The sequence below is a fragment of the Trichophyton rubrum genome, assembly GCF_000151425.1.
Source record: "Trichophyton rubrum CBS 118892 genomic scaffold supercont2.3, whole genome shotgun sequence".
Classification (NCBI taxonomy): Eukaryota; Fungi; Ascomycota; class Eurotiomycetes; order Onygenales; family Arthrodermataceae; genus Trichophyton; species Trichophyton rubrum.
Genome location: NW_003456426.1, coordinates 1,905,981 through 1,923,942, shown reverse-complemented (window position 1 = coordinate 1,923,942; position 17,962 = coordinate 1,905,981). Strand labels below are relative to the sequence as shown.

At 47.8% G+C, this 17,962-nt stretch overlaps 6 protein-coding genes across 7 annotated transcripts; 2 read left to right on the top strand and 4 right to left on the bottom strand.

The window, feature by feature from the left end:
- Nucleotides 1–347: 347 nt before the first annotated feature.
- On the bottom strand, nt 348–3,894 carry TERG_03452 (uncharacterized protein; the record flags this gene model as incomplete). Its single annotated transcript, XM_003236359.1, has 2 exons — nt 348–3,806; nt 3,862–3,894. 2 exons carry the CDS (start codon nt 3,892–3,894, stop codon nt 348–350), a joined length of 3,492 nt encoding a protein of 1,163 aa, XP_003236407.1.
- A 411-nt stretch (nt 3,895–4,305) lies between these two features.
- On the bottom strand, nt 4,306–6,233 carry TERG_03451 (uncharacterized protein; the record flags this gene model as incomplete). The annotated part of the gene is made up of 6 exons (XM_003236358.1): nt 4,306–4,596; nt 4,704–5,237; nt 5,308–5,465; nt 5,537–5,576; nt 5,631–5,800; nt 5,882–6,233. 6 exons carry the CDS (start codon nt 6,231–6,233, stop codon nt 4,306–4,308), a joined length of 1,545 nt encoding a protein of 514 aa, XP_003236406.1.
- A 577-nt stretch (nt 6,234–6,810) lies between these two features.
- On the bottom strand, nt 6,811–9,152 carry TERG_03450 (uncharacterized protein; the record flags this gene model as incomplete). Its single annotated transcript, XM_003236357.2, has 1 exon — nt 6,811–9,152. The coding sequence occupies exon 1, from the start codon at nt 8,704–8,706 to the stop codon at nt 6,811–6,813; it is 1,896 nt and encodes a 631-aa protein (XP_003236405.2). The 5' UTR covers nt 8,707–9,152.
- A 74-nt stretch (nt 9,153–9,226) lies between these two features.
- On the bottom strand, nt 9,227–10,904 carry TERG_12001 (uncharacterized protein). 2 transcript variants are annotated; one of them, XM_047751026.1, is made up of 2 exons: nt 10,580–10,904; nt 9,227–10,528 (listed from the first exon to the last, which is right to left on the bottom strand). In XM_047751026.1, the coding sequence occupies exon 2, from the start codon at nt 10,410–10,412 to the stop codon at nt 10,074–10,076; it is 339 nt and encodes a 112-aa protein (XP_047605944.1). In that variant the 5' UTR covers nt 10,413–10,528; nt 10,580–10,904; the 3' UTR covers nt 9,227–10,073. The 2 variants fall into 2 exon arrangements, with proteins under 2 accessions (XP_047605944.1, XP_047605943.1); XM_047751025.1 differs by having other exon boundaries at nt 9,227–10,904.
- A 2,095-nt stretch (nt 10,905–12,999) lies between these two features.
- Nucleotides 13,000–13,804, top strand: TERG_03448 (uncharacterized protein; the record flags this gene model as incomplete). The annotated part of the gene is made up of 3 exons (XM_003236355.1): nt 13,000–13,062; nt 13,126–13,306; nt 13,368–13,804. The coding sequence occupies 3 exons, from the start codon at nt 13,000–13,002 to the stop codon at nt 13,802–13,804; spliced, it is 681 nt and encodes a 226-aa protein (XP_003236403.1).
- A 1,764-nt stretch (nt 13,805–15,568) lies between these two features.
- TERG_03447 (uncharacterized protein) lies at nt 15,569–17,693 on the top strand (the record flags this gene model as incomplete). The annotated part of the gene is made up of 4 exons (XM_003236354.2): nt 15,569–16,215; nt 16,273–16,807; nt 16,857–17,087; nt 17,145–17,693. 4 exons carry the CDS (start codon nt 15,569–15,571, stop codon nt 17,691–17,693), a joined length of 1,962 nt encoding a protein of 653 aa, XP_003236402.2.
- Between the last annotated feature and the right edge of the window lie 269 nt (nt 17,694–17,962).

The window sequence follows — 17,962 nt, the reverse complement described above, 5'->3', positions numbered from 1 at the left end:
CCGCTATCCTCTACGTGCCTCCCCCGATCCCCTCTTGGCAAATTGATTTTCGGTTCTTTTTCGCTTTATTGTTCAGATGCATCCAATTCGTCGCTTACCCTTGAAAACCGTGCTTGGTTACTTGCGATTACTCTTTGGTTGTATGTCTTAAGATTGTATGTTACTTGAAACTTTCATTTCCGATACTACACTCGGTAGTTATCACTATTTCGGGTCTGCCAATGCAAAGACACTCTTCGCTCTATTTGATTATACCTTTGAAACAGTCTTTTTAGTCCCGACGTGAAAGCCCTCAGCCAGGACAATAAAAAATTAGCTAAATGCAGCCACGCATTAGTCTGTGTTTGTCAAAACACAGGTGTAGCAAACCTCAAACGAGCTTCCCTCGCATGATCTCCTATCAGCTGTTCCAGTTCATGGTTCATCTTCTCAGCAATAGGCTGCAGCTCCTGTTGAGCATCAAAGCCAGCATTATGATGCCTTACTCCAGTTTGGACACATGCTAGCCAGGTCAAGTCTGGATTCCAGGAGTTCATAGAACGAAGAGCTCGTTTAGCCTCCTTCAAGGTCCCTTGGCTCCATCTAGTTTCGCTATCGGCATCTTCGTCGTTCATAGCATCGTCGCTATTCCCGTTGTCTTTCCATGTTTCAGAAGAATATAATTCTGGGTGGAAAAAGGTTATCCAATCCGCCAATGTATAACAGATCTCATCTCTTATATCAGCCGGTAGGCTGACGTGCGATAAGATGGTGATATATAGCGTCGTAAGTGCTTTCCAAAGGGAATGATGACGTGTAAACGACTTGGTGATGCTGAAAGATGCCCGAGGCAGCGGTTGGTTGGAGTCATCTAGTACCCGAACAAGCCCTGCAGATGCAGTGCTGCCAGACGACTTCGCTTCTTGTATTTGCTTTTTCGCCATTTGCTGACGGTGTCGTTCTGCAGATTTTTCAGCATCATCCTTAACTTGGTGCCAGAACGATTTATAGAGCCGGTTCCATCGAGGGAATTCGTGCTCGATTCTGGAGGACATGAAGTCACCAGCTCCCTTACACATCGTCCCGATAGCTGTGCAGGAGGCTACCGTAACAAAGGTTTCTTCTTGAATACCAGAATCGTTGAGCTGGGCTTTATTTTCTTTCAATGTTGTTGACAGAGCTTGGGATTGTCTCCCTGTTTGTACTGGTAGTATAATTCTTGCACTCACAGAAGGCCACAGGTCATTGATAAGAGGCAAAAAGGTTTTCTCATTCTGAGATAAGATAGGAAGACCCCGTGTTAGTATGGATAGGAGTGACCGTCGTAAGTATGGGGAAGGAGAGGAAAGATGGGGCGGTATGGATTTTATGATGTTCAATAATAGCGTGTGAGGTTTGCTCAAAGGCTTTTCTTCTGGCTCTAGAGGTTGTTCGAATTGATCGGCTTGAGAGTTAATGTCCATCTCCTTTTCTTCGCCGGCAGACTTCTCAGGAATGGAGGACCATGGCTTCTTTGGATGGGGTTCCAGGGGTTCGGGATTGTTTTCCTCTATTTGTAGTTCTCTTGAATGTTTCTCACGTCTCCCCTTAATCCAAGCTGCTATACTAGAAACAGGTCGAGGTTGTGCCGGCAATCTTCGGTGCTGGGGTACTGCAGTCTCATCCCCAGGTGATATTGCGAGCAGTGCAGGTTGTCTCGCGCCTTCATCAACAACCGCCCCTAGCACACCAAATAGAAGTTCAACTAGCTTGGGGTATCCGTGGAATGCGTCTAAAACAGCAAATATGGAGCCAATGATATCATCCAAATGGGAGATCAAACGAGAACCGGAGAGCTTTATCATCATAAGGAGAACCCTGGGAGCTTGGGGCGAGATGTCGAATGTATTTAGCTTCAAAGCCACAGAGTTTATTAAATAGTCAACATTCTCAATCACCAATGTGCTTGCGTCGGGATAGTTGCATGATGCGGTGATTATATTAAGACAAGTCATTGCATGATTCTGCAAAGCCGGGTTGCCGGATCCCATCAACTGCAGAATTGGGTAAAGTGTATCAATCAATTCAGGTCGAAAAGATTCTTGAAGCTGTCCTGCCTGTAAAGCAACTGCTTCCAGTGCAAGAGCGGGTGTACGCCAATCATCTGAGTCAACATTTTGCATGTCAGTTAAAATTGGCAAGACTAATGAATAAACCTCTTCTATCAGTTGCGGTCGTGACGTCGATGAGAGGTCGGGTTCAACATTCAACACCTCATCTATCATTAGGGTATCAGGAGATGCGCTTTTGAGAAATGATAGCGTTAGCCAGAGAGATGACACGAAAGAATCTCCTGATGACTGATAAAGCTTCTTTAGCATAGATTTGGCCATGTTGAGCGATAAATCAGTATTTGAAAGCCTTGATATCATAGTTTGAAGCTCCATTAACGTCTCCTTCTGGCTTTGACGTTCAAATATCACTGGCTGAAAAGTATTAGAGTGACTCTGGCCAGTAAGACTAAGGGCTTCTGGCCTGGCGTCTATTGGAGGTCCTAAGGGCTGTAGGGGCGTCGGTGAAGACATTAATATAGCAGATATACTATCATGAAGACTTGTTGTCATGGTATCGTCAAGAATATCAGATTTGATTTGAGTATCTGATAATGCCTCGAAAGCGGTGGATATCTGCCTTATGACCCGACTTTTGGCGGCTTCATCGGCAGATTGCATAACCCGTGGAAGCGCAACTATCCAGGAGTACAGACTGGATTTGAGAATGCCTGCGACTGTTTCTGATGACGTTAACAGGTGCTTAAGTAAAACATATGCCTCGTTGTCGTCTTTCTCGACAGGATTATGTGCTAGGACCACAACGGTTTCAACCATCATTGCCAACGAATCGGCAAGAGAATTTGAACAGTCTTCAATTACCATTAGACATAAACCCAAGAGAGAGTGACGGACCTCCTCCCGTTCATGATTTCTGAGTCGGATTACGTTTGAAAGTGCCAGTTTGATCTGTGATGCAGTTGCATTTAGCCATGGCTTATCGAGGACAAGAGGCCCAGTCCCGGTATTGGTTTGCGTCTCATCGGCAGTAGAAGTCACAACCGAATCATTCAGGACAGATCTGATATTGATGGTCAACCCTTCAAAACAGGCGCACAGAACCTTATATGACCGGCGCTGCTGGGCGGTACCACGAAGAACTTTTGTAAGCGAAGAAACCGTACGAGGCAAAAGACTGGCTAGCACCACTCGGTTCGTGATACGGCATTGCAACGACTGCAACGCGACAGCAGCTGATCTCTGGATATCGCTTGAGACCCCATCCACAATGGCTTCAAGCAGTACATAGACTGTTTGGTCTATAATAGTAGATGACCCAACTTCGTTGAAAATAGCTGCTGCTGCCGCTGGACCATGTAGAACATGGCATATGGAAGACACACAATCGAAAGCAGCTACAACGAGCTCCTCTGACTGTGGCCTACTTGGACCCGATGCCTGTGCGGGAGCACCACCTGAAAGAAGGGTCATAAGAATGAGTAGCTGCTTGCCCAGCTCAGCGGAAAGTCTCGAACGCCATCCCCTTTCAATAAGGATCTGTAAGCATTTGAGAGCTAACTCGACACATTGAGCTGAGATACGTTGGCTCTCATTGAAAATTTGGGAGAGCGGAAAGAAGGAGTATTCAGCAAGCTTCTCGTCCAATCCGTTATATGATATGACATCTTGCAGAGTTTGATATAAGGTATCTAAGGCTTTGAGGACTTCACTAGATGACGCAAGGTCCCCCTTAAATTTCAACGTGATGGAGCTAAGCTCTACACAGGGCGGCCGCAGCTACAGAAGAGTCAGCGCTACCAAGTACTCAATTAGCATACAATGCAAGACATACCTTTTGAAATGTTTTCTGGCGTGTATCCCCCATTACTATCTGATTTCACATTATCCTGCCCTTTGCCATTTTCTTTTTGCAGATTATTTAAACTAGTTCCCCCCTCGCCCTTGTTTTCAAGGTCGACGTTTGGTAAGGTTGACTAAGCGTATTGGCACTAATCTTCCACGTGATCTGTATATTTCCTTTATCAGCTAATTATTAGCTTCATTATGTAAAAATATTTCTTGGGCTAGATTATCCTCTACCACGCCGCGACGCAATACATATTTTCCAATCTCAACCATAGCATTAAGGGAACAGCATCTTGCAACATTTTTATTTTGAAAATACAGTTTATCATTAACTGTAGCTTATATATAAATATCTTGTTCAAGAGAGTCAAAACAGATATCCAATAATGTCAAGCTTCGGCACTCAACAAGCACCACCGACTGCGCCCGCTTAGAAATCTGGAGACGAGAGAATTCTTTCCAGGCCACGTTCCCTTGATCGGTGCAGGCGATCCTGGGACAAACACTCTGGTAAATGCACTAGATGGCCCCGCTGAATCCGAACGAACATCATGTATAGTGCACCCGCAATGCTAACCGCAATCAAACTGATAATGGCGGGCCATCTGAATTGAGCTGGACGGGAGAATACGATGGTTGAAATAAACGAGCAAATCTCAAAGAAATTCTGCCATGCAGCCTCAGTTGACGAGAAAGTACCTCGAGATTCAGCTTCAACACCCTATGATATATCACTCTCGGTCAGCTTGAAGCCACGTGCCTTGTTACTGCCCTCCTTTTGTTGTAGTTACAGGGAAACAGTCACAAATGTTCTGACAACCAACTCACCTCTTGAATAATAAGCTCGGCACAAAGCTCAAACCCCCTCAGGCCGATACGGCTAAAAATTGTACCGCCAACAAGACCGGCCGCTGAGATGAAAGAGTAGTCAGCATGTCTCCAGAAGACGGATAATCCAGCCCCTAGGCAAACAATCTGCCAATTAGAAAACCACAGGCCGGCCCGAATAGGTCCAACTCTTCCCATCAGCCAGGGAGCAACCCATGTCGCGAGCACCTCAAATATAACCGACAGTGTTCTCGTAATAGCAATCTGGGCCGAGCTATAGCCCGCGGCCAGAAGCCAAGTGACCATCTGTGCCCCGAATGATAGAACGGTAAGATAGAGTAACGCGCCGGCAAACGATGGAAGGAAGACAGCGTGGCGAAAATAAGAGTTGAAATCCCTTAGGGCTTTCTGGGCTATGTTGCAGCAAGAACACCATATACGTACAATGGCGCTGTGTCGCCCTGGCGCCACGTATGGTGGTATGTGACCATCTGAGCGCTTTGATTTCTGCAGTTCGGGTACATCATAGTATACCTAAGAGTCGAGATGAGATATATCCTGTATCGGTGTTTTGAGGGTAAAATTGAAGTGTCGAATATCGTACCCTGGCGATTGCAAAGTATTCAAAAAATACCGAGCATGTGTTCATCCCGAGATTAAGAAGAATAGCTGTCTCTGTAGATATACCATCTATAAGAGAAATGAACAGAGGCCCAAAAAGTTTGCAGATCAGGTCAATTCGCCTCATCCGGGCATTCATCGCTAATATAAACGATAGTTATATTAGTTAACTAGTTAGGAGCCACCAAAGGTCCTTAAACGACGGTTCATACCTGTCAGAGCGGCGTGATCTTCACCAGCAACAACTACAACCTGTCGAACGTATTAGTAAAACCTTATATTCTATACAGGCTGACATTCATATACCCAGTCTCTCTCTACTGAGATCATATTTATGATGGAGCATAGCTTCTCCACACAGGCTAGAAGGGCTAAAATTGCCAGCAAGTAAAGATCGACTGTCCGCGTTGTTGGTATATTGATTGCTAGCACATAAAAGATGACGCACGATGCGATCACTACAAGCCGCTGCCATACTAGTTATGAGATCTCAGTCACTCAATGGCCCTACATAACCAGTTAACTGACTAGCCGTGGTACCTGAGGCACGCGCTCACCAATGGAAAATCGAACAACCCGGAGCCGATTGCCGATATCAATATAGTGTCCAACCGCTGGCGCGAAAAGGATGGCCACCACACCACAGGAAAGAGCATAGACAGACATAGGTAGTAGTGTATGTGGGTAGATCGATGCTAGGTATAGGACAGCTCCGAACTCGAAGACGCGAGAGTTCCATGTTGACAGGAAATGCGAGATATACAGACGAGAAGAGATCCGTTTATGGACCCAATTCTCTCGATTTCCAGCATCATTGGATCGCGAATCTAAGAAGTCACCAGTTTCCTCACGGGCAATCAGAGCGCTGTCCTCGCCAAGGGGGGCCTGCTCTCTTAATTGTGGTGCCATGGGCTTGATGATCGGTGATAGCAAGACGGTTATTGGTTAACTAACTAGTTAGCCAGTTAATTAGTTAATGGCTGATGGAATATTGGAAACATAACGACTCGAGATCCAACTAACTACAGCAACTCCCGAGGCTCTATCTATAGCCATTTGGTATGTGGAATACGAAGATTGGAGATACTGGTAAATATCTGTTGAGGTTGTGAGTTCGTCCGCGCGCTTGAGCATTAAATATTATTGGTCGATAAGCGAGTTAGATTAACCGGCCTTAAGTTACCCCTTTAGCTCTCATTAATCAGCAGGGCTGATGTAAGCTATGACCCACTATACCGCTGTCACGTGGACTTATACAAGTGGAGATTCGGCTAGTCTAAACCTCCTTGTTTCCTACCCTGGAGCCTTGATTAACCTTCGTTTCCTTGTACTGGATGAAGCTTTTGTGTTAATTTATTAGAAAAGGCAAAGGAAGAGACAAATCGAACGTCTTGCAATTGATAAACTAATAGTAAGATGAGACTATGGCGCAGCCTGCTTAACGAACTAGAGAGCTGTATATCTACCTGCCTATCACAGTGACTCCTTAGCAGTAGAGGTCTGGGTGGTCACACTTGATGGCATCGGCACCCTTCTCGGCAACCATGTAGACTGAATTCTGGATTCGGCAGTCTGGGATGACGGGGATGACCGAGGCGTCGATGACACGCAGATTCTTGATTCCGTGGACCCTGAGTCGGGGATCCACAACACCTTGTTCGATGCACTTTGACAGGCGGGCTGTGCCACATGGGTGGAAGGAAGTCTGAGACCGATCGAGCACGGTTCTCTTCATCGCCTCATCGTCATCCAACGGCATCTCCCAGGGATACTCATCCTCGACAATATCCTTGAAGCCGTCGCCATGCTTGAGAACATCATAGGCGTATCTGATACCTTCACGAATGGCAATGATGTCCAAGTCATTGTTGAAGTAGTTCAGGTTGATGTTGGCCTGCTCCAGTGGGTCAGTGCTGTTGAGTGTAACCTCTCCACCCTCTGAGACAGGTTGAACGAGGTCAACCATGACAGTCATGTAGCTGCCCTTCCTAGGGTGGGGGAAGTGCCACTGGAACGCACTGCCAAACAGGGGGATGAAATCAAGTTCAAAGTGAGGTTGTCCGTACGGGCAGAATGGATCACGTCCACCATTGGCAGCCTTTGCGGCGCAGTACTCGGGAGATTTTTCAAGGTAGCTGTCGATGCGAGGGAAGCCAATCATCTCGAGGAAAGGCGAAGCCATTGGGCCAGACTGGCTTCTGGAGTATTGGTCCCGGGCTTCATCCTGGCAACGGCCGCTGCGTAGGACTTGGCTATCCATGGAGAAAGAATCCTTGACACGAAGGGCAAACGGAACTCCGGGGTGGTCCAGAAGGTGCTGGCCAACGTGGGGGGAATCCACGATGAGCTTGATATTGTGCCGAGCAAGTTCTGCGGCCGGACCGATGCCGCTAAGCATCAGGAGCTTGGGGGTTTCAAAGACACCCTGGGAGACAATGACTTCACGTGTGGCATAGAAGCTCATCTCCTGGCCACAGCCGTTGATGACCGTCACACCCTTTGTGCAACGATCGGCACAGTCAACCATGAGGCATTTGGAGAACACTCCGGAAAGGACGGTGATGTTGGGTTTGCCTACAAGAGCGAGGAAGCTTCCGCATCGCCGGCCCTTGTAGACCGTGTTAACGCTGTGAGTAAGACCGCGCATTTCGCCATTAAAGATGTCCTCGGTGACGGGCTCCCCGGTGGACTTCCAGGCCTGGACAAGACGCTCACGGAAGTCTTTCATCTCGGGTAGCAGCTCGGCATGGGAAATGGGAATCGGCCCGCCGGCACCAATACACTTGAGTTCGGGCGGGAAAAGGCCCTTATCGTCATGGTAGGTAACGCTCTTCCGGAGGTATGGGACAAGGGGATCCCAAGTCCACTCCTTGCCGCCATACTCCTCCCACATATCAAAGGTGCCCTTAGAGCCTGGCACCCAGGAGAAGTAGTTCAGACACGAGCTGCCACCGAGAGCTTTGCCACGAGTGTTGGGCTTCTCGATGCGCTCGTAGTCATCGCGTTTGACCATGGTCGTCTTGAAGCCCCAGTCGTATTTGCTGCCACGGAGGTCCATGGCCATCGCGGGGGTGCGGATATCCTCATTGTCTATCGAGTCGTCAATACCAGCCTCGACGATCAGAACGCGAACGTTGCGGCTCTCCGCCAGTCGCGCGGCTACAATGTTGCCAGCAGTTCCGCCGCCAACGACAATGAAGTCGAATCGAGAGCCGTCCTGGATAGACATGGTTAAGAATAGGAACCGGATAGTTGTATATGGTGGTAAATAAGGAATATAGATGGTATTGAGTAGATAGACATCTGTTGAGCAAACTTCACAACGGTTGAGGCCTCTTATATATTTAGCGACATGTCCGGAAAATGGAGAGAGCTCCCACATATTTGCGCAAATCGGAGGACACTTGGATAACCAGCCGGTGCAATGGCTCGGCGTAGAGGATGAAGTATATTAGATTGCAAATCCGATTATCCGTCTTGGATACTGTTATCCCAAGCAGGCTGCCTACCCTGGTGGATTTGGCCCATCCAGGTGGCGGTCGGTTAACGAACGAGAAAAGCAGGGCATGATCCTAGACTGAGGTAGTAGAAGCAAGCTCTGGTTGCATGTTATGGTCATCATCCTCGTTATCATTGGCGTACCTCAGGGCAAGTGCATGGCTATATAACATGAGACTGTTGGGGGAGCTGATCAAAATGCAAAGTTCTGCAACGACGCACCATGGAGATGGACCGTTACTACACTCTCGCCGAAGGTATAGTAGGCAGTCCGCCGGCCTTCCTCCTCTATGTGATGCATCCGCCAGCTGTTGACTGACTCTTCCCAACTCCCAGGCTGCCCCTATGGCAGCAGCAGCACAACCGTGCAACTGCGCGATGGTCGTGCCGGCCTCTCCCTACTCCAGGACACGCAGCTAATCGAGACGCTGGCTCATTTCTCCCGCGAGAGGATCCCTGAAAGGCACGTTCATGGCGTTCTCCAGTGTTATGTTGCTGAGGCCGGAACTAACCTAGAGCAATAGGGTGGTGCACGCAAAAGCCGCTGGGTATAGTCCTCCTGCCCTTCAGGGAGGGTATTAGCCATGAGCGTAGAATACTAACGGTAGCAGGGCCTATGGTGAATTCACTGTGACCGCAGACTGCTCGGACATCACGTCCGCCAGCTTTTTAAGCAGTGTTGGCAAGACGACCCCTGTGCTCTGGCGTGTGTCAACTGTTGGGCCTGAGTCGGGCTCAGCCGACACTGTACGTGATGTACACGGCTGGGCAATGAAGCTGTACACTGACGAGGGCAATCTGGACTGGGTCTTCAACAACACTGTAAGGTCTCTTGACGTCAATATACTTTGTCCCTGGTACTAAGTGAAGAAAAGCCTGTGTTTTTCATCCGCGACCCGATAAAGTTCCCGTCTCTGAATAGATCGCACAAGAGAAACCCCCGTACGCATCTTCCTGATGCTAACATGGTAAGTTGGCCTTCTGAGTTGTTGGTTGACAGGGGCCCCAATGCTGACAGTTCTATAGTTCTGGGAGTACGTAGGAAAGCCCGTTGGTGGGTGACATGGTATGCTAACAACTCCCACAGCTTCCACAATAGCAGCCCAGAGGGATTCCACCAGCTCCTCCATCTGTTCAGTGACCGAGGGACACCCGCGTCTCTACGCCATATGAATGCATACAGCGGGCATACTTACAAGTTGACAACCGCTGTAAGTAGGGGCCGTTGTTTTCTACTAGTTACCGCTTTTTTTAGCGAGTGCTAACTTTTGGGGGTATCAGGATGGAGGCTTTAGATACGTCAAGTTCCACATAAAGACAGATCAGGGGGTGCGTAACTTCACGCGAGAGGAGGCTGAAACGATGGCTGGCAAGAATCCAGATTTCCTGATCCAGGACATGTTCGATGCCATTGAGAGAGGAGAGTACCCGACATGGACTGTCTTCGCGCAGGTAATGGAGCCCGCGCAGGCAGAGAATTACCGCTGGAACATCTTTGATATGACCAAGGTCTGGCCGCATAAGGACTTCCCCCTGCGGGAGCTCGGAAAGCTCACCTTGAACCGCAATGTGAGTTTCGTGTATATGCATGGCGGTACCTTTTATGCCTGGTTAACTGATTCTGGTCCAGCCCAACAACTACTTCACGGACATTGAGCAGGCTGCGTTCTCTCCGTCGACAATGGTGCCTGGAATAGCCCCGTCTGCTGATCCAAGTTAGCATAACCTAAGTCATATTTGTTGATGCATGTACTTACACAAGCTCTAGTGCTTCAAGCTCGCATGTTTGCCTACCCTGATGCAGCCCGTTATCGCCTTGGAGCCAACTATCAGCAACTTCCGACTAACGCGGCCAAATCCCCCGTCTACTGTCCTTTCCAGCGTGACGGCAAAATGAATTTCTCCGACAACTACGGCGCGGATCCAAACTATGTCGGATCCTCGCTGCAACCCACCAAATTTTATCCCCAGCTCAAAAGAATGGCGCCGAGTACCATCAGTACTCTGACTGAGCACGAGAAGTGGATGGGAGAAGTCTGCACCTTCACCTCCCAAGTCACCGACGATGACTTTGTGCAGCCCGCAGCTCTCTGGGAGGTGATCAAGAGGGAGCCTGGCCATGAGCAGCGATTCTATGGAAACGTAGCTGCGCACCTTTCTGGGGTCACCTGCGAGCGGCTGCGTAGTGATATATACGGTAGGGATCCCTCCATTATATAGCATCCAAAAGTGTATTTGAGTGAAGCTGACAGACCAAAGCATGGTTTGCTCGGATCAGTCCCGACCTGGGCGCTGGTGTCCATCAAGCCACTGAGGAGCTCATTGCTTCCTCGGCCCAGTGATGGAACCAGGCTGTTTCTGGAGCAGGCTCAAAGGATAATTATTACTGGACAAAACATCTCGCATGTGATGTAGGGTATAATCGGACGAGCATCCGTCCAGTCCAGCTGAAACTGAGCAACGCTCCCAGCTAACTGCTAGGAAAAATCAAGTGGAAAAAAGCGAAATGTTTTTTGATCTCAACTTTTCGTGTTTATTTATATTTTAATGTCTTAGTCAGCCATAGTCAACAATTCATAGTCATGTGACATGGATATTCCGTCAACAGTTCAACAACCAAAATATCAAAAAACTTCCAAGATCAACAACAAAGATGACGACGAAAACTGATCACATCAACCGCTGCAATGTGAATGCTAGCATCCATACTCTGTGCCATGGGTAAGACTTACGTCTTCTATCCCGATTTTGCCGTCCCCGTGCCACCGTTAGAGCCCTGTTTTATCGAGGCGAGGGGTTAAAGCGCCATCGCGTATGGTTTATGGTCTTCCTTCAGCCCGGCGAGCGGCAAGGCCAGCCTGAACAATGCTGGGCGAGTTTCTAACATACTTGTTTGCCGTATTGTTTGCTCGCTATGAAGCTGCGAGGTGGGACATGTTTTGGCTACTGTTCCATCGATGACTGCACTGCCATTGTACTGTTTCACCTACAACCCTCCAGGGGAGTTGAGAAATGCGGCTAGCCGACCTCAAAGAATGTGCCATGGGTGTGTACTATGGAATATATATCAACGCTTTAACTATTGCTCTAGTGAAAGCCATAACATGATACCCAAAATAGAGCTATTAAGCTTATGACCCCAGCTAGAGCTTTGGAAATGGAACGAAGGCCTCTCGCAACTCTTCGATCCCTTCCATACGCTATCAAGACAGTCAAGCTACAGTCTTGCTCGTGATGATGTTTAAACTCGCTAAGTTTAAACGATTTTTTACTAAGCTATAGTTATCTTTCAGCTTCACATGAACGAACGGTAATTCCGAGTTTGATTTCCCCTGAAGAGAGATCTGGTTTCGACGAACTACCTAGCTGTTAAACCTCGAAAATAATGAAAGCTTTTATCGCTGAATATTGCTTATTCAGGTCAAAAAAAAAAAATTCTAGCCCATTCATAGGCGCGGCAGAGGACCGAGGGACGATGGGCCTTGATCTGGAAATTCGCTATGTCTAGGCCCCAACCACTGAATCGTGTGACTGTGATGCTCGCATGACAGCTGTACACTGCTGGGCGGAATACTCGGTCTTCTCCATACTATGGAGTATACCCCGGAGAAATTCATGGCATGAACTCAAATGCCCATAGTCGGTGGACTAGCAAAGGTCGTGGCAAGTCAAGGTGGCATTAAATTGCTTTTTACCCCGATATGCCCTCCATAAACATCCAGCTATGGCTTGGCGGGCTGTCAACCAGTCAATCCATGATTGATAGTTAGTTGACGGTCTTAGCCATTATGCAATGAACTAATGCTACCCCTTCTCTATATAGGTTCCCTTGTTATTGTTCGCGTGCAACCCCATTGCGCTACGGAATCCACCCCCTTTCGCGATTTCCACCCGCTCCACCGATGTGACGATCATGATCGATGTGACCTTCGTGGGCATTCTGGGGAAATATGAGAGATGGTCAATTACTGCCTCAGATCATCTGTGTCCCTGACAAATATAAATATCACTGCCTTTCCTTTCTTCTGTTGCTCTCTTTTTATCGTTTAAATATAATCTCTAGGCCTCAGCTATCTCTCTATCTCCCTGTCTATCCCTTTAATATTGACACCTTGATTCATTTGCAACAAAGCTTGCTACCAGCACCATGAAGCTCTCAATCTTTCTTCCAGTAACCATGATGGCGGCCGCAGCCCTAGCTATCGACCTTGGTCCCATCAACAATCTTCCACCATGCCCTGTATGCTGCAAACTTTCCGACCAGAGCCTTACGTACCATCGTTGCTGATTTTATATACTTCAGAAAAATTGCGTCTATAGTGGGATAAGCAAGTCCAGGGAATATGGCTGCCCGTTCCCCAGCCCACAATGCCTGTGCCGCAATCGTGGATATCAGCAATACCTGCATAACTGCTCGCAGAAATGCACCCCTGCAGAGCGTGACCAGATGCGTCAAGCCGGAACCAAATTATGCGTGGACGCTGGTTAGAATCTCATTGGGACTGATCGATAATCCCCATCTCAAAAACTTACAAAATTTTCTAGGAGTGCCACCTAATTTCAGGCGCCGCAACGCCCGCCCGGAATCTGTTGCAGAGGAAGATGCCGAGGTACAACAATTTCCTACCAATATTCCCGGGGTCCCAGGTCTTCCCAGCTTGCCCATTCCATCTGTTCCACTTCCGTCCTGGGTTCCAACGGCTATCCCTACTGGATTACCGACTGGCCTACCAAATATACCAGTACCCACGGCCATTCCCACTTTCGTTCCAACTGCCATTCCTACCTTGATTCCTACTGCTATCCCTACTGTTATCCCTCCTATCCCAAGTCTTCCATCCATCCCAGGCCTCCCATCTCTGCCAAGACTCCCCTCAATCCCAGGTATCCCGCCTATTCCAACCCCAGCAGCTAACGAAAAGACCAACCAGGCCAAAGCCACACCTAACTCTAGGGTCATGAGAGTAAAGCAGGAAGCCTAATCGCTCGCAGTACGGGACGGCCATAGCTCACCTATCGAGCGGTACAACAACGCTGAGGTCCTTCTAGGCTCACGGGGAATTTGAATATTTGATGGAATCTATCTTTGCTGGAGTCTGCTTTTGCTATTTCTAAGGTTTATTTTTTCAGGGTGCTTTGAAATCCAAATTGATCTAACACGGGCTTTGTTCACATCAACTCGCTACATCCAATATGTATGCAGTTGCAACTCATTTAACATGATTTCATGTCATATACTATAAACTCTTAATCAACATACTCATCTCAAGCTAGAAATACACGAACTCAAGCTCTCTACCTCATGATAGAAGCAACAGCCCCTTTTCTCGTATTCGCCAGGCAGCAGGTCACGTGCAAATTAACGCGACGCGCTTGTTCTAACTTTAGCGCGTGTAAAACAAGACTTTAACATCACTTCAGCTTCGCCTATAACACGGCGGAATATCCCATTCTCCAACAACCATATCCCGGTCTCTTGCCAACAGGCAACAGTTCACCCCTGGACGATCTTGTCAAAGGTGTCAACGGGGCCCACATTGCACTAGGCACCAGTCGAATGTTGGTTGTCTTACAATAAATACTGCGCGACGCCCTTGCGCCAACATGCAGTATCGGCTCAGCCTTTGACGTCGCTCCCTCAACTTCTGCGTCACGCCAGCCATCAACTACAGTATCGCTTCGTCAGCTCGTCCTCATCGTCTGCTGTTAGCCTCTTTCCCTTTTCTCATTCAAATTTATCCCTGGTTCTATGAGTTTCTCGGCCTCAATTTGCTCCCGAAACATCGCGCGAACTCGTCCTTTACTATTCTTTCATCAATTTCAAAGGAATTCACACCACATTCGAACATTATATACCAATATAAGCTCTGTGTCTGCTGTCATGGCTCAAAAATCAGGTGGCTCAAAACAGTCAACCCTAGGGTACGTGAAGGACCCTCAATCGACACTTTGGTGCGTAGGGTTGGATAGCTATATGCTCTGACATGCTGCGCCTTTGTGATTCTTGGGAAGATAATACCTATCATATGCTCTCCTATAATTCATTTAGCTGATATTATGACACACTTTGTGAAAATAGGAAATTTTTTGGCTCCAATAGCAACCCAGCCCCGAAGAAGCAATCTACGCTTGCGTTTTCATCAAAGTCAAGCAGTAGTAAGAATGATGAGGCCAAGGAAAGAGATGATGAGACCGTGGAAGAGGCCCCTCAAACACCCCAGAAGCAAGTTGGCCGTGTGGGGAGCAAGCGTACTCCACCACCAGTTGATGACGCGGATGTAGATGGGGAAATATTGTCTGGTGGTGAGAAAAGCGAGTCTGTTTCTCCTGTGACTAGGAGGCAAAAGCGAAAGGAGGCCGTCGCAACCAAGGGTGACGAGGAGTCAGATGAGCAACCCGTCACGAAGCGCCGAAGGAGATCACCAAAATCAAATACCAAGGCCAAGAGCCCTGTTAATGGTGGTCGTAGTAAGGTGGCTGCTACCGATGAGCCATCGCCAACTAATATTAAATCAGATGCCGAACCAGAGCTATCCTCCGCCGAGGAGAACTCAGCTTCGGAGATTGAGGAAGATGATATAGACGATAAGCCGGCTAAGGTGCAACAGAAGAAGAAGGCCGCAGCTAAACAACGGAAACAAGTCCAAAGCACTCTCACGTCCAAACCCAAAGACCTGTACCCAGATTGGAAAGCTGGAGACCCCGTTCCCTATGCCGCGCTCTGCACCACCTTCTCACATATCGAAATGACCACAAAACGCCTCATTATATTGTCACACTGCGCGCTCTTCTTGCGCCAAGTACTCCGTCTTACCCCGGATGACTTACTTTCTACCGTCCAGTTGATGATAAATAAGCTAGCTGCAGACTATGCTGGAATTGAACTCGGAATTGGTGAATCTCTAATCATGAAAGCTATTGGTGAATCGACCGGACGCAGCCTTGCAGTCATCAAAGCAGATCAAAATGAAATCGGCGATCTAGGACTTGTTGCCGCAAAGAGTCGATCAAACCAGCCTACCATGTTTAAGCCTAGAGCACTGACTGTACGGGGTGTGCACGAAGGGCTGTTGGCTATTGCTAAGACGCATGGTACCGGGTCTCAAGAGAAAAAGATTGCGGGCATCAAAAAACTACTCTCAGCTGCCGATGCTGACAAGACAGGAAAGGGGTCCAAAACCATTGATATCACCAAAAATAGGGGTGGTGCTAGTGAGGCCAAGTTCATTGTACGATTTTTGGAAGGTAAACTTCGACTTGGACTGGCTGAGAGGACTGTGCTTGTCGCTTTAGCCCATGCAATGGTAGCACACGAGGCTGAGATGGATGGAGGAAAACCTCCAAGCACAGATCAGCTTGCCAAGGGTGAAGACATTCTTAAAACTGTCTATAGGTATGCTCTACTTCTGAACAGTGTTGGTGTTGTATCCGAATTAACGTTGTGTGACAGTGAACTTCCATCATACGAAGTGATCATTCCAGCCATGCTTAAACACGGAATCTTCAATTTGCCAGACAACTGTAAATTACAGCCTGGTGTCCCATTGAAACCTATGCTTGCTAAACCTACCAAATCCATTAGTGAAGTTCTTGACCGCTTTGAAGGGAAGCATTTCACATGCGAATACAAGTATGATGGCGAGAGAGCACAGATCCATTACATCTCTCGGGACACGATCAAGGAATACCCAGCGGCTTCTACGACACTTCAAAAAGACGGCGAGGGCCTTTGCGCTGTCTTTTCTCGCAACTCTGAAGACTTATCCAAGAAATACCCTGATATACTCGAAAAACTGGAGGCCTGGGTAAAGCCTGGCACCCAGAGTTTTGTTGTGGACTGTGAAACAGTTGCTTGGGACACTGTTAATAAAAAGGTCCTTCCCTTTCAACAACTCATGACTAGGAAGCGAAAGGACGTGAAATCGGAAGATGTCAAGGTTAAAGTCTGCGTTTTTGCATTTGACTTGCTCTTCCTGAATGGAGAGGTCAGTTTTACTTGCACCTCCTTAGAAGGATGATACTGATTATACACAGCCCACCGTTAAGAAGACGCTGAGGGAACGACGTGCCCTTTTACATGATGCGTTTATGCCAGTTGAGGGAGAGTTTGCTTTTGCTCAACACGGAAATACTAGTGACTTGGAAGAAATACAGACCATGCTTGACGAGAGCGTCAAAGCCTCCTGTGAAGGCCTCATGGTGAAGATGTTGGATACAGAGGACAGTGGCTATGAACCAAGCAAGAGAAGTAGAAACTGGCTAAAGGTATGCATAAAAATCCCATAAATTTAGAAACAATTCACTAACCTATCAAATCTATAGGTTAAGAAAGACTATCTTGCTGGCATTGGTGATTCCCTCGACCTTGTCGTCTTAGGCGCATATTTCGGCCGTGGAAAACGTACATCAGTGTATGGTGCTTTCTTACTCGCTGCATATAACCCCAAGACTCAGAACTACGAAACAATCTGCAATATTGGCACAGGTTTCTCAGAAGCTTTGCTAGAGGAACTTCATGAAACCCTCAGCCCGCTTGTTATCGATAAACCAAAGCCGTTTTACTCTCACTCAACAGTCCCCAAGGACCAGCCGGACGTCTGGTTCGAGCCCAAGTTCGTATGGGAAGTCAAGGCTGCTGATCTCACTCTCAGCCCCAGGTATAGCGCTGCCAGTGATGAAGTGATGGGCAATACTGGTGGCTCCGCAGCTAAGGGTATCTCACTACGATTCCCCCGATACATTAAGGCGAGAGACGACAAAAAGCCAGATCAAGCTACGACCACAAAAGCTGTTGCGGAGATGTATCGAAAACAAGAGAGCGTGGCAATGGACAAGACCAAGGGAGCCGTGGACGATGATTTTGAATATTGAAGCCAATTCAGTATTTAGAGTACCTAATCCATGTTGTTGTCGTCCCGCTCTGCTTCCGCTCGCTGCCCGGCCAACTTGTGAAGTCAAAGGAAGGTCAAAAGGAAAAGATAGAAGAAATAAGTATGAAATTTGACACCCTCTCCTCCCCCTACTTTTCCAGCATACAACACCTGAAATGAGCGGAAACCAAAAGTAGAACCAGTTGAATATAAACAGCCTGGTTACGTGTACAGAATTTGAATATAAAAATAAATAAACGAATCGCGCCG

Excerpts from the sequence above, each read along its gene's own strand:
- TERG_12001 (XM_047751025.1), bottom strand. The coding sequence starts at position 10,412 with ATGCATATACACGAAACTCACATTGCGGTTCAAGGTGAGCTTTCCGAG.